Raw genomic sequence first — 26,111 nt, forward strand, 5'->3', positions numbered from 1 at the left:
TGCTGTTTTGTCACAAAGGTAATTTTAGCAACTTTGTTCACACAGCACATTGGCTTTTCTATTAGTTACATAGCAAACTTGCATTAAATTTTTAAGTGCTCATTCATATACAAATTATTGGAGATCACTGGCAAGAAGTTTTAAATATGGTTTTATTCCCCAAATATCTAAATGTTTAGATTATTGTGCTGCTCATTAGGGCAAATGTAATGCTACAAATACAAAATTCTTCAGCAAACCTTGAGGATCACTGTCATTAGTGATTTAATTATTTCATGTCAGATCATAGCTGATATATGCTGTCTACATACCCCAAAACATATATGCAACAGAGAGACAAAACTTGGAGCTATATTTAAGCCATTATCACATGGGTATGCTTGTGGCCAGGTGCTCATATTTAAGTATTTTGAGAACTGTAGCACACTGCAGGAACTGAAACCTCTTACTTCCATTACTTACAAGAAAGCACATGTTATTCCAGGTGTGGTGGCGCATATCTATAATCCCAGCACTCTGGCAGGCTGAGGTACAAGTATCACCATGAGTTTGAGGCCAGCCTGGGCTATGTAGTGAGTTCAAGGCCAGCCTGCATAGTGAGACCCTGTCTCAAAAAAAAGAGAAAGAAAGAAATCACATGCTAATAATATAAGACAGCCTATCTAAATTTCCATTCCTGGAATTTATTCAGCCTGTCAGAGAAGAGTTGTATTTTCAAACTTAGATCAAAATAAGTTTGGAGGAAAAGGAGTCTTTCTGACTTTTACCTTAGAGAGGCATGCATAAGAACTAACAAGTGTCTGAGGCCTAACATTCTTCTACACTTTTTGGATGCTTATTTATACTCAATTTTTACTGTTATTTTGTAAAGTATCTCCAGCAGCTGGGGTAGGAAGTGCACGGGTTTTGAGGGAGGACAGAGATTAATGCCCTGCTTTAAACACGGAGAGCATTCTGGGCGAAAGGAATGCAGAGCACAAAGGCTTACAGGCAAAGTAACGGTATCTTTATTGCTTTGGGTAAATTAGCTGCTTCAAAGCTGTTTCCTCACATGCAAAATGGAAATCTCAGCGCTTGCCCTCGTTTATCTGCTATTTACTATGTGGCAAGGAATGTTTTAGTCACTGAAACTACAACAGTGACTAAAATTTAGAGTAACTGCAATTTAAACCATAGTATCAAATCATGCAATTTAAATCATACTATCAAAGGGGTATAACATAAAGAAGCATAGAGTAGGTCGCGGTGATAACTATTATGAGGAAAATGAACCAGGGCAGTAATGAAGTGTTGCTATTTCATAAACAATGGCCAAGGGTACACTGCGTCCACAAGGTGTCATTTGGAAATCGACTTGAAGGAAGTGAGAGAAGGAACAGTGTGCAAAGCTTAAAGAGAAGTGTTCTGGGGAAGGGGAACAGAATGTGCAAAGTCTTGAGGCAAAAGAATCCCTGGTGCTCGAGGGGCGTAAGAGACTAACATGGACAAAACAAAACGAATGAGGTAAGAACAGATGAGGTTGGGGTGTGTAATGGCAGAGGTCACAGCATCTTGGTTGATGTTGCCAGGACTTTGGATTTTACTTGTAATGGGCTGGCAGCTCTCTGAATATTAGAGAAATGATCTGACATATGTTAACAGAATAATTCTAAATCAGGCCTCAGGAATTTGGAGCTGATAGTGTACAGACAGTATTAAGAGCCATGAGATTGTCTAACATCACCAAAGTGTGAGTAACCTGGGGAAAAGGTATGATGACTGATGGCCGACATGCTGTGTCAAATTGAGAAGTTTACAAGTTTCACTAAGCGGCTCAGCAGGGAGCCAGGGTCCTTACTGTGAAACATCCTCCTCCTTTGCCAGAGGAGGGCATGGAGATGGTGTGAGCGCTACACCCGCCCTGGGGAAGGGTAGCCTGCTTACAGTTGCTGCTTTTGCTGTCTTCTGCCTCCATGAACTGTCACCCTCTGCCATGTGCCACTCTGCCTTGGAGCCAGCTGATTATGGACTGAAACCTCCACAAACTGTGAGCTAAATAAACCTTCCCTCCCTTAGTTTTGGGTGTGGGGTATTTTGTCTCAGCAACAAGAGAAAAGTAACCAAGGCGATGACTATTCCTTGGAGCATCCCAACATTCAGTCAGTAAAGCAACTACCTTGTTTGAAAAAGCAAAACAGAACAAAGCCCCCAAGAAAGTGCTGTTCTGATGGCCTGTGATCGACTGTGCCAAGTGCTGTTAACCTACTAAGGAAGAGGAGCGTTGCGGAGTAAGATGACCATGAGTTTCACATGAAAGTCAGTGAGGACACGGAAAGAGGTACTTCACGGGAGTAATGGGGATGAAAGAACGCCCTGCATGCGTCAGAACTGGAAGAAGAATGGAGACAGTGACGATAGAAGGTGTGAGGCCAAAAGCAAGTTTTGTTTTAAAAATAGACTATATTAACATGGATGGCAGTGATCATGGGATGATTCATGATACAGAAGAGAGGAAGTCCAAATTTGGAGTGGTGTCCCCATGTACACACGGGGAAGGATTGACTTTAAATGTCACAAAACAGGGCACATGAGCTGGAGGAAATGCCAGGTCCGTGGACATCTGGGTGTTTAAAAGGGTTAGCGAGTAAAGTGAGGATGATGCAGCTGTGTCTCAGGTTTCATTTCTCCCTCCCTTCCTTCCTCTGCTTCCTCTCTCGCTCCCTCCTTCTTCCCTTCCTTCTTCCCTCCCTCCATCGTGCTGAGGATTGAATCCAGTGCTTCATGCATGTGAGGCAAGTGTTCTACCACTGATTTCTCCTCCTTCTCCCTGCTTTTCAAAAGACAGAAACAACTTAGAGCTATAAACTGGTTTACTAGTCAGTGGATCACATTTGGCTTTAGAAAATTGTGCAAGGCAAAATATATGTAAAATATTGACATAGGTGGCATTTGGGTTAGGATTATTTGACTATACATTATATAATTTTACAAACTTAAAAGGGGCTGGGGGTGTTTGCTTAATATCCTTGAGTCCCTAGATTTGATTCCCAGCAAGGAGACAGAGAAAGAGAGTGAAAGAGGGGAGAGAGGGTCAGAGAGAGAGAGTGAGGGGGAGGGAAGGGGGAGGGAAGGGGGAAGGGGATGGGGAGGGGAGGGGGATGGTGATGAGGATGGGAAGGGAGAGACAGACACAGAGACAGAGAAAATCAGACAGGGTCTTTTTCTCATGTGAAAGCCTGAGGACTGGTGGCTGGGACTAGTCCTATGGTTTCACAGTGTGGTGAGTGCCCTGGGTGATCTGTCACAGACTAGAGGCTGAGACTTCAGCTACAGCCATAGTCACCATGTCCCTGTCCCAGTCACATTAGGGAAGAAAAAAAACCTAATCCTTTCATTTTAAGACTTCTTAGGAGTTCCATGCAACATTTCCACTTCCCAGTATCTTTCTTGCCAAAACTTGGGTCTGCAATGGGGTCATAAAAATATAGCCTTTCAACAGGGAATCTTGTTGCCCTGCATCACATAGGGAGTTTCATTACAAAAAGGGAAACAGGATGGACACGAGGGTAGCAATGTTTGCCTTGATACTTGTAGGTTCGACAGCGAAGAAGACTGCGTTCATATCCTAGCTTTATGATATTCTGACTGTGACTTTGAACAAGTTTTTACCTCTCTGCCTCAGTTTTTCTTTCATTAAAACTAATCTAATACATACCACCTATTACATGTTCTGAAGATTAAATGAAATGCAGTTAAAATGCCATAGTGTATGACATAATAGGGACACAATAAACAGTAGTAGTATACTACGAAAAATAAAAAATTATCTAGGCCATTGAGAGACTGTCTAGTTCTAATCAGGCTAACTGACTAGTCAGTTACACGCTTAGTCAGTCACGGTATAAACTTGTCCTATATTGCATAAGATGTACACCAAGATGCAGGAAGAGTTATAACATAGCAATGGCATTTATTGACTGGAGTTAATCATGTCCTTTCAGCTTTTCAAACTGTTTGCTCAAATGCTTTCAATCAGTGTCTTACCTGTTACCAGTTAAACTGAAAGCCCTAGAAAAGGCAATCTGTTTAAAACTTGCTTAAGCATAGTTATTTTGCCAAATATATATAGACGAAGTTTAGAACTTCTATGGGTAAGTACATTTTTCTCTAGATACTGCTGGTTTGGGGGTATTTTAGTCATCTTGGATAATATCCATTTTCATGGTGATTTGGATTGGTTGACCTTGCAATTACTGCGGTCATAATCATTAGCCACTATATATAGCAACTGGATCTGATTACAGGTACTACTAAATCTACCAACCTGGCAACAAGCCCCTGCAGTTACTTAACATAAAATGAGAGGCTGTTGAAGATTGAATCTAAACATGTATCTTTCACTACATACTAAACTAAAGATGGGTCAAAGACTAACTGCTAAAACAGAAACAGACTGCTGGAAGAAAAAACAGGAAAAGCTCTTGAAGCCATAGGCGTTAGGCAAGAACTTTCTGAGCAGAGCCCTGGTTGCACAGGAAATAGTACTAAGAATCAGCAAATGGAATCTTACCAAACTAAAAAGCTTTTGCACAGCAAAGGAAACAACATAGTGAAAAGAGAACCTACAGAATAGAAAAAAAAAACTTTGTCAGCCATTCCTCAGACAAAGGACTCATATATAGATTATATAAAGAACTAAGAAAAATTAGACCCCCCCCAAATAAAAGACCTAATCAAGAAATGGGCAAGCAAAATGAATAGACACTTCACAGAAGTACAAATGGTCAATAAATACATGAAGAAATGCTCAACATTTCTAGCCAAGAAAGAAATGCCAATTAAAACAACAGCAAGATTCCATTTTACCCCAGAAAGAATGACCATCATCAAGAAATCAAATAATAACAAATGCTATAGAACCTGAGGGGCGAAAGGAACCTATCTACACTATTGGTGGGAATGTAAACTAGTATACTGACTATGAGATCAGTGTGGAGATTCCTCAAAAAATGAAGCTAGAAATTCCATTTGACCCAGTTATTCCCCTTTTAGATATCTTCCTGAAAGAGTTTGAAACATATTGTAGTGGTACATTCATACCCATGTTTATAGCATTATGATTCATAATAGCTAAATCTTGGAAGCAGCCTATATATACATCAACAGATGAATGGATAAAGAAAATATATTTACACACAATTGAGTACTACTCTTCCATAATAAAAGGTAAACAAGTTACTTGTAGGAAAATGGATGCACCTTGAGACATAAAGTAAAATAAATCTGACACACAAGCTTAAATAGCGCATGGTTTCTCATATAAAAGATTAAAGAAAGAGCAAGATAAAAGATAATAGGATGTCGGGAAATAGATTTTTCTCAAAGGAGAAGGAGATCAAGAGAGGAAGGAGGGAGGGATAGGGGATGAATAAAGGAATGAAGATGTGCTATGTATAGGCACTGCAAACATGTACCAAAAAAAAAAAAAAAAGGGAAGAAGACCAATAGACAGGGGAGGAGGAAAGTAGGGAAGGGAAACAGGATGAAAAAAAGGAACTAAGATGTATTATGTACATGTATCAGTTCCCCACAAGGAATGTAAACATTATGTACTACAAACATGTACTAATATATAAATTATTTAAAAATGAAAGGCTGTTAGTAAGCCATGGGCTTTGCAATGTCACAAGTTATTTTTCACCCAAGGCAGGCAAGGAATGGACAAACACTTGGATCTTGGCAGAGCTGGTGTCTCTAGCTAGTCAGCAGAAAATGCTTAAGCCATTGAAGGAGCTTCAAAGGAGAAGGGCCAAGTGGTCATACACTGTAACTTAGCATCTAAAGGAAACTGCATGAAATGGACCGAAATCCATTTGTAGAAAGGTAGGACTTTTATAGGTGAATTCATTTCTTTCCTTGGAAGTCAGTTTTGTCTGAGCAATCACACATTAAAGCTGATCACCCAAGTGATGAAGCAGAAAAGCACTACAGAATACTGAAACTGTGTGTGACCTGAAGTTATTCAAGTAACTGCAGCGACTGGCCTAAAACAAGGTGTTTCATGGAGAAACGACTAAATGCGGTGGGGCTCACGCAGCACTTAGTCCTTGGAGAGGCAGTGTAGTACAGTGGCTCTGTTGCTTAGGAGTGATGTGATCTTGAACTGTATAAATTATTTGACTGGGGCTGGGGATTTAGCTCAGTGGCAAAAGCGCCTGCCTGGCAAGCGCGAGGTCGTGAGTTCGGTTCCCGGTACCGGGGAAAAACCAAAAAAAAAAAAAATTATTTGACTTCTTTTAATTTACAGAATGACAGGGTTCTTCTTCCTCATTCCTAAAGGTTACTTTAAGAAGCAAATGACAAAGTATGTAAAATGCCTAAGAGACGGCTCAGAGAGGGCTGGTCCTCATTTCAGTGCCTTTTGCTCCACTCATTACAAGGCACATTCTTTTCTTAAAAAAAGTAAGTTTTAGCTGGGCATGGTAGTGCATGCCTGTGATCCCAGCACTTGGGAGGCTGAGGCAGGAGGATTGCTGCAAGTTTGAGTCCAGCCTGGGCTACACAGTGACTTCAAGGACAGCCTGAACTGCATAGTGAGACCCTGTCTCAAAAATCAAAGAAAAAAATTATAAACACATTTAATTGTAAACTAAAAATAAACAGACTGATGTGTCACTTAATGAACTATTCCAAGGTAAACACCCTTGCATTCTGGTCAAGAAATGCAACTTTGCCGGCCCCCCAAGAATCTCTTCCTCAGTCACTGCTACTTTTTCCATGGCAATCAAGGCAGCCATGCGCCCAGGGATCCTCTCAAGGCACCTGGAGTTCAGTGTTGCCCACTGAAAAAACTGATGTGCATTTCAAGTGCTTTTAGCGCACAGGCTCCTCCTCCATCCCTTTCTTGCCCTTACAGTCAGCTGTTGAAGAACCCAGACTGTGTGACCTGCAGTTTCTGTCTGGATTTTGCAGATTTCATTTTTAATGTGCAATGTGCACATTATTAGTTGTATACCTTTCAAACTGACAGCCAATACAGAGGGAGAATTAGACTCAGGTTTAATCCCTTTGACAAGGTCACTAAAAGTAGTAAATTCTTCCACTAGGAAGCATATTTTTTTGTCTCATTTAGGAATGTGAACAGCCATTGATGTTCAGTGAGTTCATCTGTTATATGCTGGAGGCTGCAAAATGATGATACCCTACTGCTACCATTTAATAAATGTATTATAGGGAATATTTTTAATATTTAATTTAATATTTTAATATTTTATGTATTATAGGGAACTTTCCTTCATCTTTTTGTAGAATTCCTGCAAGATAAACTTTTAGTTTTTCCTTTTAAACCATTTTTCAAGATAATGAATTGGTTTTCTAGCATCATCTGAAGGTGGCTAGTTTTTAAAATATTATGAAATCACTAAGTATAGGTATGTTTATAAAAATACTACATACTAAGTATATTTGTATGTTTATTTATAAAAAATACTATCTACTCTTCACTTTTAAAATTTTTTTTCTATATCCTCCCAGTAACATTTTAGGCATATAAAATAACTTACATTTGTTGATGGATATTTGAATATATTTATGGAATAATTCCTACAAGTGGAATTGCTTTTAAAAAAGTACACAGATTTAGAATTTTTATAAAGAATGACAATTTGCCTTCTACTGAATTTAAGCAAATTACATTCCTACTTGTCTTACTCCTTATAGTGCTATTATTAGAAAAATTCCTGACAATTTATAAAGAAATTTCTTTCTCACAGTTCTGGACTCTGGGCAATTTAGCAAGATCTTGTCTCAAAATAAAAAACAAAAAGAGCTGGGAGTGCAGCTCAGTGTGAAGGTTCTGGGTTCAACCTCAAGTACTGTAAAACAAACAAAAACCAAAATTATTATTACATTGTTAAAGAACTAAATATTCCAGTTAGAGTACAAAGATTCTTAAATTGGACAGCAAAACCAAACCCAACTATATGAGGCTTATAAGAAACATATCTAAGACAAAAAGATTCAGATAGATTTTTTTTTAAAGGTGGGGGGACTTTTTGCAAATAGTAACCAAAACAAAGCTAACATAATCATTAGATTTTAGGACAAAAAGTGTTATCAGTGACAAAAAGGGACTTTAATAATGAAATCAGGAAGATTCACTGGGAAGACAAAAGATTTAATTTGTGCTTAATAACATAGCTTCAAAAAAGATCATTTCCAATTTTTTTTTTTTATTGCTACTGTCTTTGTTTGATCAATCTTATGTTCTTATGTCTGGTGGACAGAGCGACTTTGTTAAAGATAACAGTATGTAACGTAGCAACCACTGTTAACTCCTATCATTTTGTTTTGAGGTCATGTGTTGTTTTGATTTTGTCTTCATTGTTGTTTTGTTAGTTTTTTTAATTTATAAAATAAAATAAAGGACATATAGGAAGAAAAGAAAAATCCACAGAACTCAAAGGAGAAACAAACATACAATCACTGAAAAAATTTTAACATCCCTCTTTCACTTCTTGATAGCAGGGAAAAAATAAGTACAGTAAAAACTAACATAATTTTAGTCTCTGGAAAAAATCTATATAGAAGTCTTTCAATTAGAACAGCTTGTTATAGATTAGACCTACAATGGACCACAAAACCAAACTCACGTCTCATGTGTTCACAGGTGGTACTTTCAAAGGGCGACTGGACCATGAAGGTTCTGACTCCATCAGTGGATTAATTCACTGATGAGATCATAACTGGATGGCATTACTGGGAGATCATGGAAACTGAAAAGACGAAGCCTCATCAAGGCAAGTCAACAAGGCACTGTGACCTTGGGATATCTGGTCTCCAGCTCCAGCTCCTCTCTGGCTCTTCCATCTCTCTGGTTCCTGGCTGCCACGTTCCTCTGCCAAATTCTTTTGCTGTGATGTCGCTGCCTCACTGCAGGCCTAGAAGCAATGGAACCAAGTAAGCATGGACTGAAACTAAGCCAAAATAAAAATGGTTTTCCTCTTAAACTGTCAGATATTTTGCCACAGGAATGATGAGTGGTGTTAGTCATTTCCTCCTTGCTGAGACACAATACCTACCAGATACCACAGCTTACGAGGTTTTACTTGGGGTCACAGTTACAGTCCCTGGTGAGCTGGCTCCAAAGCAGAAAAGGTCTAGTGGAAGTGCCTGGCAGAGGAAAGCTGCTCGCACCACCACGGCAGCTGGGAAGCAGCAGGAGCCAGGGAGGGAGACGCGCTGTTTCAGATCTCACCCACAGTTACTCACCCCTTCTGACCAGGCCCTACTGCTAAGAGCACATTTAGCTGTCGTGCCCCCCATGATCCAGTTACCATCCAAAGCCCAACCTCTGAATGCATTAGAGTTGAGGGGGCGGTGATTACTGGTCTAAACCATACCAACACACGCCCTATGTGTAGGAAGGTGGATAAAATCAACTAGGAAATACATGCAGAAAAGAATTAGTAATAGAAAACTAAGAGGCACCATCTTTTAAAACACAGGCAAATGAAGTGGATAAGGACAAGGAAAAATCATCAGGAAGTACCTGAGACTTGGTAAGCAAGGGCCCTGTTAAGGTCTCCGTGCTTCAGGGAAACTTGTGCTCTGAAGTGCCCTGCTTAAAATGTTTTAAAGCATCCTTCAGGGTCTGGGATTAAGCAAGGCCAGATCTGATCCCATGGGAAGGAACCTGGATGAGGGGCCAGAAGTGCCTCTCTTGAAATTTTCTAAATCTCACTTTTGTGCCTGGGACAGTATATTTTCTCCCAAGGGCCACTACAGACCCTTGGGATTACCTTGTATGTGGAAGCCTAAGCATGGGATCTAAGATGTGACAGTGTAGCAGAAGTCCTGAATCCTACTTGTCTCCTGCCACTGCCACCAGAGGTCACACTCCCTGCTCATGCAGGTTCTATGTCTTGTGTTACACCCTCCCTGTCTCCTTCGAGGCCTTTCAAGGCTGTTGGTTCACAATGCCAACAGGTCCTTCTAATGACGTCCTCTCGTTTCCAGTCAGTGATGACCCTGTGATCTCCAAATCTGGGCTTAAGCCATGTTGATGGAATAATAGATATTCCTTGCACAAATGAAACCTCTCTTTGTTCCACCCATGGGCCTCTACTCTATCCTTCCCAAATGTGGCCAACACTGAAATGGGTCACAGTCTAGGAATGCAGTAATTACAGCGTGAGAGTTCTAGAGAAGACATCATTGGAATATGTGTTCAGTGTTTATGCTACAAAGTCCAGATGGTACATATAATACCAGAAAAATGAATACTTCATAATCTGGGTAGGACTTCATTTTTTGCAACCATCAGTAAAATATAGTTAATAAACCTTGAGTCATTCAAAACAGCACTGCCAATGGCATAACAGATACAGCATCATAAATACTGCCGCGTTCAGTAAATGGCATTTTGGAATTGCAGTTAACACTGTATAGGTCAATACAAATAGTGTGAAGGGTCATTGCACTGTGACTACTAATGGCACTGCTAGACTTTTATCGCAGAGGGAGATAGGAAGTTTGCCAGAAATAGAACTTTTGACTTAAAGAACACAAATGATTTCCAATTCCTTGAGCTGGTGCATGTTTATTAAGACTTTACATGCACTGACTAGACAACAGACATGCCCTTTTTCTACCCATTACACTACATCTTCATTCATAAACTGCATCACAAGGGCTCATGAATTATGTATCTCTAACTAAACTTATTTAGGAGGGCTTATTTACAAAAGGAAATTCATTTGCCACCACAGGTAGGTGACTGTAATATTTTGTGCTGTAATACTTTTTACTTTTGTAAAGAAACTCTTTACAATGCATATCTGACAGGCAACATTTTAATCAAGCAATGTAGCCTAACCCTAACTCAACAATCATGGATAAACCTTGATGAAATCAGTCAAATATCAACAACTATAATTCAGGCACAAGGGGAAGAACCTGAATATGGGACATTAGAACATCCTGAAGAATTACTGTCATATTTCTTTTGTGTGATGATACTACTGTGGTAATGTAGAAAGCAGTCTGTCATTTGAGGAGATTCTTGCTGAACTATTTAGGGATGAAGTATCCTATTTGCAGCTTACCTTTAAATGGTTCAACAAAAACAAAAATATATAAATCTATACAGGTAGGAAGAAGGTAGGCACATACACAAAAGGCAAAATGTTAAAGATGAGTCAATCTAGGTGGTTTGATTAAATGCTCTATCACTGTATTATTTTTTTTTTAAATAGGACGATTTGCTACAGGATCCCAGAGATGAACATAATGAAACAACAGCCCAAATAGATTAGCACAAGACATTGTGCAGCCTTTTCTGAGAATAGAAGGGTCAGGGGAGGGAGTACGGATATAAACAAGTGAGTAGGTGTGGGTGTGGGAAGTTGAGGGAATGTCAAGAAATCTCAATATTCTCTGTGAAGTGAAGCAAGGAGGGCAGCAATAGCTTGGTGGCAAGATCTTGAATAGGTGCTATGAGGAATGGAAAACAAAGCCACAGGGTACCACTGAGTTGCTGCCTGAGGGTTTGGAAACTGCTCTTTTTGGCTCTTATTAGCACTCCAAGCTGATCTGCTGTTGTAGAACACTGGGCAGTAGTAGTCCAGATTCCAAGCGGTCTATTTCACCTCTACTAGACGAGTTTGAATATGGTGAGCTTGACTTTCATTTGCAAGTTTCTGGCTCAAAGTGCTTGAGATGTTGACACGTTCAGTGACTACTGAAAGGTGTGCAGCACTCACTGCACATGTGTCACTGCATTTTTGTGTTGTACTGAAATTGTTTACACGTCCATCTTACCCAGTAGACTAAAACCTTTTGAGATAGACTTTTTAACCTTGCATCATAAACTCAGCATAGAGTTAGTTGGTCTGTTAGATACCAGGCATTTTCAAATTAGAGCTGAACAAATAAAACTTTGTTTTGGTTTGTAAAGGCTTTATTTATGGATGTACTTGTAATTTCAACAAATATTTTTGAAAAGAAAAATTAATATTATTACTAAAGTACAATGAACAATATAATATAAAGTGCCTAAGTGTCTTAGTCACAATATCTGGATAAAACAGAGAAAACAACTGCTTTACATTTAAAAAACTCAATAGCACCCAGTCCAGTCTTCCCTGTTTACTCCTATTAAAGTGTGCAAAATGTAAATAATACTTTCTGTGCCACAAGAGGCAAGTTTTGAGATTCACCTGTATTAAAAATTTAGGAATTGGGCTCAGGTAATTTTTTGTTTATGAAAACAACTCAGGTGACCAAGTATTTTTTGTTTCAGATACTAAAGGTACAGAGTTTTCTGAAAAGGAACCAACTTTAAAAACTGACTCTTCAGAAATCTGGCCTGAACTTTTACAGTTATATTTAGTTTTCTGTTTTGCACCTCTTCCTGTGAACATACTCTTTTTAAACTTCTTCTTAATGAAACAGGTATCAGTTCTTTGTTTGATATGTTTCAGTTTCTTTCTTGGTACCTCTCCCTGGTCAGGTGAATTATGGGCAGCAGGGCATTTCCTTAAACCAATGACCTGGAACCCACGGCTATCTGAGTGAAACACTTTCTTTGTGGTAGGGGGGACCCATTCATCTGCCTCAGTTTCAGAGCACTCAGCAACAGTACAGTGGTTGAAAGTCTTTGGTTGTGTAATAGCAGTTATAACAGGGCTTCTGGATTTCTGGCTATGTACTTTTATATTTTGTGGACAACTTGGAATGGCTTGCTGTGTGTTATTTTCAGGAGATATTTGTGTTTTGTTATAGTTAGCGTTAATATTTGCATAAAGTACAGGTAATTTTTTGAAAATTCCATGTATCCCATGAGTTCTTGTGTGGCAGACTCCTGTAACTGGAGTGGACTGTGAACATGGAATAAAGTTTTGGCTGTCTTCAAGATCATATTCCAAATCTGACTGAGGATGAGGCAGAGGAGAACATGTTCTTGGATACCCGAAGGCAGATATGCTTTGCAAGGATAATTTTTCTGAAGACTGGGTAGAGTTTTCAGAAAGTGATTTTAGTGAAAATTCAGACTCTTCAAGATGTTTTTCTGCCAAAGATGTCTCCCATTGTAATACAACGTCCTTCGATTTTTTGGTAATTTCTGTTGTAATGTCTATATCTTTAGCAATATCCTCAAAGAGATCAGCAGAAGCATTGTAGTGACCAAGAGAGTTTTCATGACAAGGAGAGTTTTGTGTTAAATTATTATCGATATGTCCATATGACATTTCTTTCAACGTATTTGTACTAATACCAGGACTACTGCAAGGAGTTTCTAAAGGATATGTAAGTTTCCTACAAATTGTAAAAATATCATGTTGGTTCTTTGGCCACATACAATGTTTGTTTTCTAGTTTGCAAAGCTCAGAAACATCATTGTATGCCTTAGAACACAAAGTTGTCAACCTTTCATTCACTTCTGAAAGTGACTTTTCCCCACATCCACTAAAATATTTGATACCAAGGTAAGAATGGTCATTCTCTGAAGTACTGGGCATAGGTGAAATTTTCTCTCTCTGTGGCAGAATTTCAATAGTTTTCTTAAGAGTAATGGTTGTTTCTAAATCTTTTGAAGATAGAAACAGAGCTGACAGACAAGTTTTTGGTGTGGAATAGTCTGAAACACTCCTTCCACTACTGCTTGCACATATAGCCTCTGCTGTTCCATTACTGCTTATGGAGACACCATTTGCTGCGTTAACTGGTTGTGACTCCTTATGAATACTAGAACCCTTATTTGCTTCACAGTTAGAAAGGAAGTTATCTTTGGTAGAGTTTGCTTTGTTTGTTGCTTGTGATGATGTTAAAGGTGCAGGTGGTGTACACAGTGCTCCAGTAGTTCTCCATGGAGACAGAGATAACCTGGTGTAGTCTGTATGGAATTTATCTATGTCATTATCTATATTATGTTTCTTATTCCTGCCATCTCTTGGGGTTTTAGCAACCTCACTTTCAACAACTGCCAGAAACTTGTCCAGGCTTTCTGATAATGGAAGGTCATCCCAAAACACAGGGTCAAAATCCTGAGAACTGCTGGTTACCTCTTCAGGTCTGAGTGGTGCAGGTGAACAAGAGGTAGCTATCTCTTGATGGCTAGTGTTGTCTACATACTGACATTGGTAACATGGTAGCTCATCTGGGGAATACCTATTTTCAATTTCTACTGTATCATGGAAGGATTCTATACTAGACTCAAGGGGCTCTTGCATTTTCAAAGGGAACAAATTAGAGCTAGCAATGCTAGTTTTGTGATGACTGCTGTGAACTACACTCAGCTGATTACCCTGTAAGCCAAGTTCTTCACCCAACATTTTTGGGGTACTTTTTCTGTCCGTATATGAAACAAGGCTCCAGGAACCCTGAATGGAATTATGGCAATCACTGGAACCAGTGATCTCTGGCAAGGACGAGCACTTTCTGTTTTGGTGAGGAGTACCAATGGCCGTGCTTTGTTCTGAAGCTGAAAAATCCTCCTTATCTGTTAGCTGTGAAACAGTAGAGGTGAGTTCAAGTGATAGGTGCCCGAATCTTGAAACATTATCTCTAGGGTGAGACTCAGAAAAACAGGAAGTGCTGTCAGAATCACGTATGCTGCTGTGATCACTACTGGAGTGATCTAAAGAAAGTAACTGGCTGCTGGGTTTCTGGGAGCCACAGTGCAGCTTCCTCAAGTTGGAAGTCTGCAAAAACTGATGGAAACAGTCAATGACAGTGAAGCCTGCAGCACGTGGGTCTGGCAGAAGGATCTGGCAAGCTACCAGCGCTCTGATTTTTCTTCTGAGATCATGACACCTTTGTAAGAAGTTATTGGAATCTGAACCATGTCCACAATGATTTTCAAAATTCTGTGAAAAAAAAATTAATTTAAGTAAGACTAACATGGTCTTCTTTTGACTCAAATAAAACCAAGATTTTAAAAGTTAAAGCAGATAGAAGTAACCTCTACCCCCTCTAATTTCAGTTCCTTTGGTATTATGGGCAGAACAGAAGGTACAGGAGGATAAAAATGGGAGTAAGGAACATTTCTTATTTTCATTTCCTTCTCATAACGAAATTTTCTCATTTATAAATATAAAAAGGGTGGATTATTGTTTAGCAATAACAAAACTGCACAGTGCTTTGCAAAAGTAGTTGCTTATAAATGGTAATTACCATTTTATTTGTTAGAGGAAGGAAGGAGGAAGGAAGAGCGAAGAAAGAAAGAAAAAAAAATGAAGAAAGCCAAACCTCTGGGTTTCACCTTCTCTTTAGGGTTTTCTCACGGTTCAGTTGTGGGGTGATCTATTCTTTTTAAAACCCTAATTCTAGTACATGTGTCTCCTTCAGTGTAAATTAGACAGTAAACTATTTCTCCTTCAGAGTCAGGACTTGTTTTTAACTCCTTCTACAGTCATTTTCATAATTATTCAAGACTTTTCCTCTTAACCTATTCTTAACTTTCCCACCAATACTCAGATATTTTGACTTTAATGTTAGTTCCCTCCTCTTCTTACAGATGACAGAATTAAAAACTACAGAATCAATGAAAAATTTACCACATAATGTGAGCAAAATTAGGAAAGTGAAGTAAAAACATAAGCTAAAAAAATCAAATGTCTAACACTTTCCTAAATTTATAATAAATTTACATTTTAAAAATATACATTTTAAGAGGCTGGGGATTTAGCTCAGCGGCACAGTGCCTGCATGGCAAGTGTGAGGTCGTGAGTTCGATTCCCGGTACTGGAAAAAAAAAAAACAAACCAAAAAAAAAAATTTACATTTTAAAATTTTATTTATAACAAATGTATATTTTTAAAGTTCTGAAAGCATTTGAACTGGACTTTTCTGACTTTTGAAAGAGGAAATTATTTAGAGTAATGTTTAAATGGATCACTTACAAGCTATCTTTATGGTTTAAAGAGCTTCTACAGACCTTCAAATCTATTTATATAACTCCTCTGAACTATTTAGAAAATCCAAATCATTTAGTTACATTGGAAATTATGAAAGCCCAACCTAGCTGCGGCCTACAACCTCTAATCACAGCACTCTGAAAGGATAAGGCAGGAGGTCTCAAGTTAGCCTGGGCAACTTAGATAGACCTTGTCATAAAATAAAAAATTAAAAAAGGCCCAGGGATATAGCTCAGTGTGAAGACCTTGGGTTCAAGCCCCAGTACCACCTACCCTGCCCCCCCCACAAAGGTTAAGACAACATTAAAAAGAAAGGTAGTGTCAATTACCGTCACTCCAAAAATAAAGCTTTGCCCAACAAAGCAAGTTTCAACTGCTTTGGCTAACAGGTCCTGAACTGTATCACTGTCCAGTGTTTCTGAAATGTTATTAGGATCATGAATGCACCTGGAAAGAAGACAAAAAATGTGAAGAGAGAAACTTGGAAAATTTAATTTGCAAAAGAGTCCAAAGACACAGTTAGTTTTAAAATACAACATGAACCTTTTGAATTACATATACAGAAAAAAAGTGTCTTCATGAGCAAGGTATTTCATTCCCTCTAATTTACCTTAGCAGAGAAAGACGAAAATATAAACAAAAGCAAAAATGTCACCAATCAAGTATTAATACAATAGATGCTTGCCTAATCATCAGGCCTGGCAATTATACCAGTGGAAAATAAAAGCTGGGGTGGGGAGTGCTTTTCCTGGCAATTCTGTCAGGGTCCCTCTAGCATCTCTTCCTTCAAATCAGTTTGTCTTCAACCACAAGAAGAGAGATTTCTTCTGCCACGAGATTAGGTGAGAAAGGCAGAAGGATGAGGAGAGAAAGCTTCAGCTGTTTATATAGATCCTTACATTCTGAGGACTATGTCCCATTAAGTCAAACTATACTCATCAAGTTGCCATGCAAGTCACAAGTCAAAGAATGATAAAATTTCAGCTTCTAATATGCAAATACATGCAAATACCTTAACTAGCTTCTCCTGCCTCTGGGATGCAACCATTTTAATGTTAAGCCTCAATTTTTTTTTCTTTGGTTTTTTTTCCCCAGTACTGGAATCAAACTCATGACCTTGCGCTTGCCAGGCAGGTGCTGTGCCTGAGCTAAATCCCCAGGCCCCTTAAGCCTCAATTTGGATAGTCTTTTCTTTTGAAATTACTTTCTTATCTGAATTTCTCAAACTTAGAGGATTTTAATTTAATAGTTTAATGAGTTTAGCTACACTCAATAAAGGAAAGCTGGTGTTACACCAACACTGTATTTATTCATAAGATAAATCTTTTTCTTTCTCACTTGATTATCTTTTAAAGGTACTGATGATGTAAGATTGAAAGTTTATCTTTTTACTTACTGCTTATTACCTTAAAAACACCTATCTTTAAATTCTATTAGCACACTAATAGAGCACCCAGAAAGAATACTTTCAACATTGTTACCTGTGCAAATCAGTGGCAGTAAGACCAAAAAATGGATCTAAGCAGCTTCCAAATACGGTAATGAAAAACAATTTGTTTGTTTCTGCAACTTTTAAGGAAAGTTTGTATCTGTAACGTGTATTTTCCACTTCACCAGTACAGCCACATTTTGGACAACTAGACCTAGAAAGTGGAGGAGAAAAGTATAGAGCTGTTCAATTAAATTGTTTTCCATGTGATGAAACACAGAGTAAAAGTTTTAAGTCATAGTTTTATACAAACATTCCTAGTAACTTACATTTTTCATAAACTAGGATCAATTCTTTTGAATTTCTCTATTAACAGTTGGCTCTGCTGATTTAAATTATATAGCACCAAACTCATAGAAATGCAACTGCTAAGAAAGTGACGAAAACTGCGTGTGCATATGGGAAAAGAATGAGACTAACATTAAAATATTTATATGTGTAACGATTAACTATGGAATATGTTGAAAATTACCAAATTACAAACAAATTAAATATAAAAACCACTCAATTTAACCTGTTTTCAAGGCAATATGCAGTGTGGCCAAAGGCTTTCTAGGCAAAAAGTATACACCAAGAAAAATTCTACTGTCATGTACCAGTGGACCTGGTTTGGGACAGAAATCAAATTCCTGAAATAGTTAATACCTTTTCTGTAAAATTTAGGGCTAAGAGAGGGTAAAACGAGACAAAGAGTACAATGTAAATCTTGCCAAACTAATGTGCTGGCCTCCTCCTCCCTCATAATTATGCAAAATATCACAGTGATAAGTAACTGTCACTTCTATTTTTCTCTTCTAGTCTGCAATAATGTAAGCCTGATTTCTACTTTTCAGGTTCTTAATTTAGCAAATTATCCCCTAAAATATCTTTCTTTTCTGTCATGTTGCTAATGATCTGGCTTAAAAATAGTGGCAAAGGGCAAACAGAAACCAGTGGTAAAGACAGCTGTATATAGTTGGCTGCTGCCAGATAACCACTAGGGGGAGTATACAATCGCTAGTTCTCAAAGTGACTTTCAAATGACTCCTTTATGTAAGACAGTACTGATTCACCATCATAGATTTGTGCTAGTTATTATTGCTTTCTCCCCCACAGCGAGGATGGATCTGTACAATCCATTCATGCAATGATATTCAAAATTGTGCAGTAGGCTGGCCACAAAATAAGGAGAACTCAATAGGAAATAAAACAGTCTCGCTTTAGTATGAAGTTCTAGTGAAGTGAACTAAGGATTTAAATAGATATTAGAACTTTTAAAGGTTATGCATTAATAATGCATGTATATATAATGTAAAATTCCTAGTAAATTTTAGAAAATTGATATTCATCAATGTTTTGCTGTTTATAAATGTTTTCAATGTATATTATCTCATTCTGTACTTAGCTCATTTACAAATGGGGAAACTGGGCTGAATTTTTGCCCAAGGAGATAAAATTTATGAATTTTATGACACAAATCCAAGCTCTGGATTCCTAGCCTAAAATTCTTTCCTGTATGAGGTCCTGATAACTATGAGAACAATATGGCTAATAAGATATTTTGCAAAGAGAGCATCAACGATAGCCTAACAAAAACTACGTCTATTTCTGTTAACACATGCACACACTGAATTATACCTACTTTTACAAGACACATATGCATATCGAAGATATTTATTTATATAGTTTTAAAAATCCTTTTGGGAATCATGCTAGATTGAAACAAATGTTAATAATGGTACAATACAGATTAGCACTTCTCAACCTGTAATTGCATAAAACTCACCTAGTGATTTTGTTAAAATTAAAATTTGGATTCAGTGAGTCTGGGACAATTCTGCATGCTCCTCCTTTCTTTTTGAAGTACAAGGGACTGAACATAGGGCCTTCACACTGAGGTATGTACTGCCAGACCCTATTTACTCATTTATGTGTATATATATATATATATGTTTTTGAGACAAGGTCTTACTAAATCACTCAAGCTGGGCTCAAATTTGCAATCTTCCTGCCTCCCAGGGTGCTGGATTACAGAAACATGGGCCACCAAGTCCCACCAGGATTTTGCATTTGTAATAAACTGTAATAGTACAGCAAATGTTTCTTCCACCACACTTTTGAAAAGCAAAGGTACAGACAACATCTTCAAATCATGGTCCCAATTTAATTTCCAGACATCCTTACTTCTAAACTGTCATTTATTATGCAATAACCAGTTTTCAGATTTTTTGATTTCAGGATTGTGGTGGTTAATTGATTAACTGTCAATCTGAACGAGGAACACCCAGCCCAGCTGAATTGAGTCAGCATGGTTCTGGGTGTGGAAAACGCTTAAGGAGGCCTACTGTGAGAATGGTATAAAAGGATACGGGAGGGAAGGAGTTCATACGGATTTTCCTTGGAAGAGCTTCATTGTGGCTAATGTTCCTCTGAAGGGTTTTGGGCTTGGCTGAGCTAGGACTGTTGCCAGGGATGGCTCCTGTTTCTCTTCGGAGGAGCTCTGGTCTTCACCTGCGCCTTGGGTGTCCTCTCCTGGCTCTCTGCACAGATTCTTCAGCTCTCAGCACCTACTTTTCCGCCTGCGCAGGCTCTCTAGCCTCCAGCACTGGCTGTGGGCTTTCAGGTGCAGACCCTCTGGTCTTCTACTGCAGATTCCTCGCCCTCCTCCTAACAGACTCAGCCTCCTAATACCGGACTCGTACAGAACACTGCCCTGGGCTCCAGGTCTTCAGCTGGGTTCTTTGGATCTCTAGCATGTGGACAGGTCTCATGCACTCTACACTTACTCTGTAGGTGGATACTGGCAGCTAATCGTATAAATTTGTGTGCCTATATTAAATGTTTCTCTTGAAAATACTGACTACAACAAGGATTATTTATACTCTTCAAGCTCAGCCTGGGCAACTTATGGACTTAGAGACATCTTGTCTCAAAAATAAATACATACATACATACATACATACATAAATGGAGTAGGGATGCAGCTCAGTGTGAAGGCCCTGGGTTCAATTCCCAGTACTGGAAGAAACAAAGAACAAAAAACCCACAAAAAACCCACCAAAGAACTTTTGTTTATGTGGATAATAAACATCTATATTTTAAAAATTAAAATATTCAGTTGACAAAGACTGAATATATTCAAGATATACAACATGACTCAAAACACAGACATAGTACACAATCAAGTGAACATATTCATCATCATTCACGTGATACATCAGATCCCTAGGACTTCATCTTGTATCTGTATTTCTAAGAAACCAAGTTAAAATAAAACAGAAAATTAAAACAACACTGTGATTACATCTCATTCAAGAAAGAAAGGCTATCATCAAGAAACCAACTAATAACAAATGCTGGTGAGGCTGTGGGGAAAAAGGAACCCTTCTCTATTATTGGTGGGAATGTAAATTGGTACTATGGAAATCAATGTGGAGATTCCTCAAAAAACTAAATCAGATTCTGTTGGCTATTTCTTTCTAGGTATCTTCTAAAAAGAGTTAAAGTCATCATACCCCAGTGATACATGCATACACATGTTTATAGCAGCACAATTTATAATTGCTATATCTTGGAAACAGCCCACCAATAGATGAATGGATAAAGAAAATGTGGTTTTTATATACAATGGTGTACTACTCTGCCATAAAGAAACCTGGACATGTTTAGGTAAATGGATGCATCTCAAGACCACAAACTTAAGTGAAATAAATCAGACAAACAAGTTTAAAGATTGCATTATTTCTTTTGTATGAGAAATGTTAAGTGTAAATAAGGAGCAAAATGAAGGATAGATAATTAGGAATAGAAAGAACTTGTTCACGTGGGAAGGGAAATAAGGGATTGGAGGAAGGGGAAGGGAAGGAAGGGAAAAGAGATTTTAAAAAAAGAGAACTGAGGGAAAAAACCAGAAACAGCTTTTGTAAATGGGGGAGGGAAAGAAGTGATGAACGGAGGGAAGGGGAATGGGAAGGAAAAGAATTAAGATATGTTATGTACAGGTACAAACTGCCCATGATAGATGTGATCATCATGTATGGCAAAATATGTACTAGTTAAAAAAAAAAAAAAAAAGAAAGAAAAATCTACAAAATATTAATTCGTTAAAATAATAGACCCATTATATGGTTAAAAAAATACAGTAAAACCTTGGTTTGTAAGCATAATTTATTCCAGGAACATACTTGTAATCCAAAGCACTTACATATCAAAGTGAATTGCCTTATTAAAAAAATAATAGAAACTCAGATGATTTGTTAAACAACCCAAAAATTTTCATATAAAAATGATTATAATACTCTAATACAAAATAATAAAGAAAACAAAATATAAAGAAAAATAAACAAACAAAAAAAAAGAAAAATAAATTAACCTGCATTTGACCTTGAAAACTTTTATGGCTGGTGTGAGGGAGATAAGAGAGAAGAGTTATTGTGTAGGAGTCTTTCACTATCACTATCTGAATTACTGCTATCTACTGGCTCAGTGGAATCTTTTTTCTTTTCCTGTAGTTTTAACAAGGAACCTATCCAATGACACTTGGTTATCTCTCCTCTTGAGGATTTCACGGAAATGTGACACTATATTGTCCTTAAACAGATTCACCCTTTGCACTGCTACAGCCTTTTTCATGTGGTGCTTTTCTACAAAACTTTTCACTTTTTCCCATATTTTACACATCTCCCTAATCTCATTTGAAGTGAGAGATTTCATCAACCCTTTTCTCCTCCTCTGCAGAGGTCTTCTCTTTAACCTCGTGCTGTTGAGAGACAATTACCCACATCCCCCAGGGAAAGAGAAAGAAAAGGGAGAGAGGGAAGAAGAGGCAGGGAGAGAAGGAGAGGGAGAAGGAAAAGGAGAGAGAAAGAGAGAAACCATTGGCTCAGTTGTGATCATACGACATTCAGCATCTTGAACTACTTGTATTGCAAAACACTGCTTGTTTATTCTGGGAAACTACTAGACATGCCTGAGACAACAAGAGTAAAATGTAAGGTTGTTTTAGAATTGCCTTACAATTGTTACGAAAATAGATTTGAGCTCAAGGAGCCTCTGAGTTGAGCTACCTGAAATAACAGCTGTCATCTGCTACTTTTCTCTTTGCTCCTAGTTAACACACCAAGTTTCATTTGTTTTTTTCTGCTGTACTTCTATTTATCACAAAAGCTGAATTGTTATGATCAATGATTTTTAGTGGTTTCTTGGCCTTGGAGCTCTTTGAAAATCTGATAAAAGCAATGAGACTTTCTTTCCTAGAGAAATGCACACATCCATTTTGTAATATTTTACATATTCTGGAGAATGGAGGATGTGTACACATCTATAATCCATCTATAGATTCCAGGTTAAGAATACTTTGACTAGATAAGTAAATGATAACAAATTTTTTGGGTGGTAGGAGCAGAGAAGAGAGTAAGTAGTTTCTGAGCTTATTTCCATTTTAAGATAGGAAAAGAAAGTTACTAGGGTCAGAGACGTATAAACTGTAGACTAACTCACCCAGAAGGGCAATCTGCATGCTTAGGCTGGATGGATAGCTTTATCTGGATAAATTCCCTCCCTTGGTCATTATTTTTGGGAGAGTACACATATACTATCATATATACACACACATATGTTTACCTGGCTAAGTGTACTTTATATAGTGGACTAAACACTTTTTTTGCGGTTCTGGTAACTGAACTCAAGGCCTCTTGCATGCCAGGTAAATGGTCTATCACTTAACTATACCTCTAGCTCCAAACTATCATTTTACATCCATCTGTCCATCCGTCCATCTGTCCACCCACCCATTTGTATGTTTATATATATATCCTGAAACCTTTCTTCAACTGATATCTAACTTTGAATCTGAACATAAAGATGAAAACAGATGTCTTGTTGAAACTAAGGCGGGGGCTACATAGCCTTAGTTATTACTTAGCACTATCCACAATTACTACTGTAACCCTACTCCCACTAGAAGCACTACTATAGAGCCCCAAGGCTCGGTAGAATATAGTTTTAAAACTGCCAGTGCTTAATCTTGGAAGTTAAAAAAAAGAGAGAGAGAAAAGTAACTCCATAAAACACAAAACATCTACTATGGCTGTTGCTAAGGATCTGAGGTAGAAATAAAACCTTTAGGGAGCAGTCTCTGCTTTTTAGTATCTTTAAGATCTTTTGAAAAAGCTAGAGTGTGGAATCTGGGGAAATAAAAGTGAGGTATTTCTATTTCCTGTGTTGGCTGATTCTAAGTAAGAAAAAAAGCAGAGGCAGAAAAGATTTTTTGTGGTACTATCAATGTGATATGTGTCAAGAACAGGTCATTTTTCTGTAGACTATGTTTTCACTGGCAAGGACCAAGTGCACTGGGGTTTTATGTGCCTCAATGGTCTAGTCAAGAGCTCCTTCCTCAGGGCATTAAGGTCTAAGAAAGAGACGGCACTAAAATTCCACTACTAATTTAGAAGTATATTGTGACTGTGAATGTAGACAATAATCACATTGTTTAGACTTGAATGTTTCTGCCTCTACCTAGCTGGCTATATGATTTGGGGCAAGTTACTTAACTTTTCTAACCTTTAGTTGTCTTCTTGGAAGTTGGCATTAACAGTAGCACCCAATTCATAGGCTTATTGTATGAAAGCGATATAATGCCAAAAAAACCCCTACCATAGAACCCAGTGTACAGTAAAACATTCACTGATGTCATATATCGGTATGACCAGTCTAAAGTGGACTTACTGTTCAACCTAAATTTCTGTTGAAGATTATCTTTAATAAACAACTTGGAAAAAAAAAGTTTTAAAAACATTTTATACATTATATATATTACCAATTATGTATTAACATATATATCAAATAAGTACATTAACTTATAAGAACCCTGTGAAACAGAAGTTACTTTTCTTAGTTTTAGGCTCAGATGATTTAAGTGACTTGCCCAAGGCCAAGCAATTATAGAAAGAAGAGTTGAGATTTGAACCCAGGCAGTCTGGCTCCACAGGATTACATAGTATGACATACTACATAGGTAAAGTATACATATAATAGATCTTTAATAAAAACTTTGAGTTTTTTGTTCATTATCTCTATAATCACTATCCCACTTTACAAATGAGTAATTAGACTCACAGAAGTTACATGTGTTGCCCTGAGCCATCCAGTTAGTAAGTGTGAGAGCCTATCTAAAACCCTGTTGTGTTCCCTGAAGCTTGTGATCATTCCATTATACCATACTGCCTCTAAAACTAAGATTTAGATAAGACAAATACCCTGTGATTGTGACTTGTTTTGTGATAGGCAGGGACCTGAAAATGGGTGAAGCTAAGACAACCTAGATACTATTAAACTGTCATTTATTGATTCGTTTAACAAACATCTGTTGAGTATTTCCTATTAACTAGGCCCTAGGCTGGATGCCAAGGATTTAATGATGAAAAACACAAATGAGGTCTTTCTCTCAGAGCTTACAAATGTGAACTACAGTGGCTTACAAATACAAGGATGATTTTGACTCTAAACATGCGTTAGAACTGCTAATCCCTCTCCACCCCCCTGTTCAGTGCTAATTAGACAAAAAGACTAGTTAAGAATACTGCTGGCACACTACTCTTACACACTACTAGGTACTTATTGATGTATTTACATTGTCTACATACAGAGAGTGCTCTGTGCAACTCCAAGCTTAACCTCCTATTTCTCTATAAAGATAAGAGAATCTTTGGCTCTCTGCTAAACTTGGCTAACATCTCAACATCAAAGATTCATGTATTAGACCCCATTCTAGCTGCTGAAGGATAGTGATTACTACAGGTTGAACACCCATAATAAGAAAATGTGAAATCTAAGTGCTCCAAATCTAAAACTTCTTGAGTACTCACAGGACATTCAAAAAGTTTTAGATTTTGAAGCATTGTGGATTTCAAATTTTTGGTCTAGATGCTCAATTAGTAAAGTCTCTACAAATATTCCTAACTCTGAAAAAATCCGAAAATTTGAAATACCTCTGGTCCCAAGCATTTCTGATCAGGGATACTTAATATAACATAGTGCCTGCCCTCAAGTAGTTCATTTATTTATAAAAAATAATCTGGGAGCTGTGGAAAAACCGTCAACTCCTACTTAATTTCTAGAGATATCCTGGAATTGTGCTGTTTTTTTTTTTTTTTTTTTAAACCAAAACCTTCTTCTCCAAAGCAGGTATTTAGCAAGACTTGCGGTAACTTGAAACTTTCCTCTAGAAATTGGATTACCAGCCAATTCTATTCTGGGATTTGCAGAAGAACCAATCCCTAAGAGTCCCTGAGAGAATATAATATCCTAGTATGGTGGTTTAGTCCTTACTTGCCCTTCAGTATATATTTTTACTTTCTGTTTCATGCTTACAGGTTTTACTTTTACCTTTTGGAGCCGAGGATTATCCGAGAGAAGCACTTTTGACATGATGGGTATATAAAACTCAAATTCTGGAGAGCAAGTACTGAGGCAAGAAGAAATTTCCTTTTTCTAGTCATGTGTTTACACCGGGACCTACAAGACAAAATAACCAAGGAGAGAAATGGCAAATCTTTATTCATATATGCATAACCATTTCTTAGGAAAACCATTTAACTAATTTTAGCTAGTAAGTTGTCTTTTTACTTTTTTGGGGGGACAAGGTCTCGCTATGCAGTCCAGGCTGACCTTGAATTCACTGTGTAGCCCTGGCTGGCCTTGAACTCGCCTTGATCCTCCTTGCCTAAGACTCATGCAAGAGCTGGGAT

At 37.8% G+C, this 26,111-nt stretch overlaps 1 protein-coding gene and 1 long non-coding RNA gene across 2 annotated transcripts in view; one reads left to right on the plus strand and one right to left on the minus strand.

Annotated features, from left to right (window-relative positions):
• The first annotated feature begins 617 nt into the window (after positions 1-617).
• LOC106148041 lies at positions 618-25,800 on the plus strand. The gene is made up of 3 exons (XR_001233161.1): positions 618-1,503; positions 8,648-8,937; positions 25,737-25,800. It is a non-coding gene; the product is annotated as an uncharacterized LOC106148041 (long non-coding RNA).
• The window catches only part of Ddias (DNA damage-induced apoptosis suppressor), a 29,604-nt gene continuing 15,423 nt past the window's right edge, over positions 11,931-26,111 (minus strand). Inside the window, exons 3-6 of the mRNA XM_013512024.1 lie at positions 25,750-25,878; positions 17,378-17,539; positions 16,226-16,343; positions 11,931-14,846 (exon numbers count right to left, since the gene is read on the minus strand). Coding sequence (XP_013367478.1) covers positions 12,240-14,846; positions 16,226-16,343; positions 17,378-17,539; positions 25,750-25,862 — 3,000 coding nt within the window. The 5' untranslated portion in view covers positions 25,863-25,878 and the 3' untranslated portion in view covers positions 11,931-12,239. The remainder of the gene's footprint in view (positions 14,847-16,225; positions 16,344-17,377; positions 17,540-25,749; positions 25,879-26,111) is intronic.

Source organism: Chinchilla lanigera, unplaced genomic scaffold (genome assembly GCF_000276665.1).
Source record: "Chinchilla lanigera isolate Chin_1 unplaced genomic scaffold, ChiLan1.0 scaffold00013, whole genome shotgun sequence".
NCBI lineage: Eukaryota > Metazoa > Chordata > Mammalia > Rodentia > Chinchillidae > Chinchilla > Chinchilla lanigera.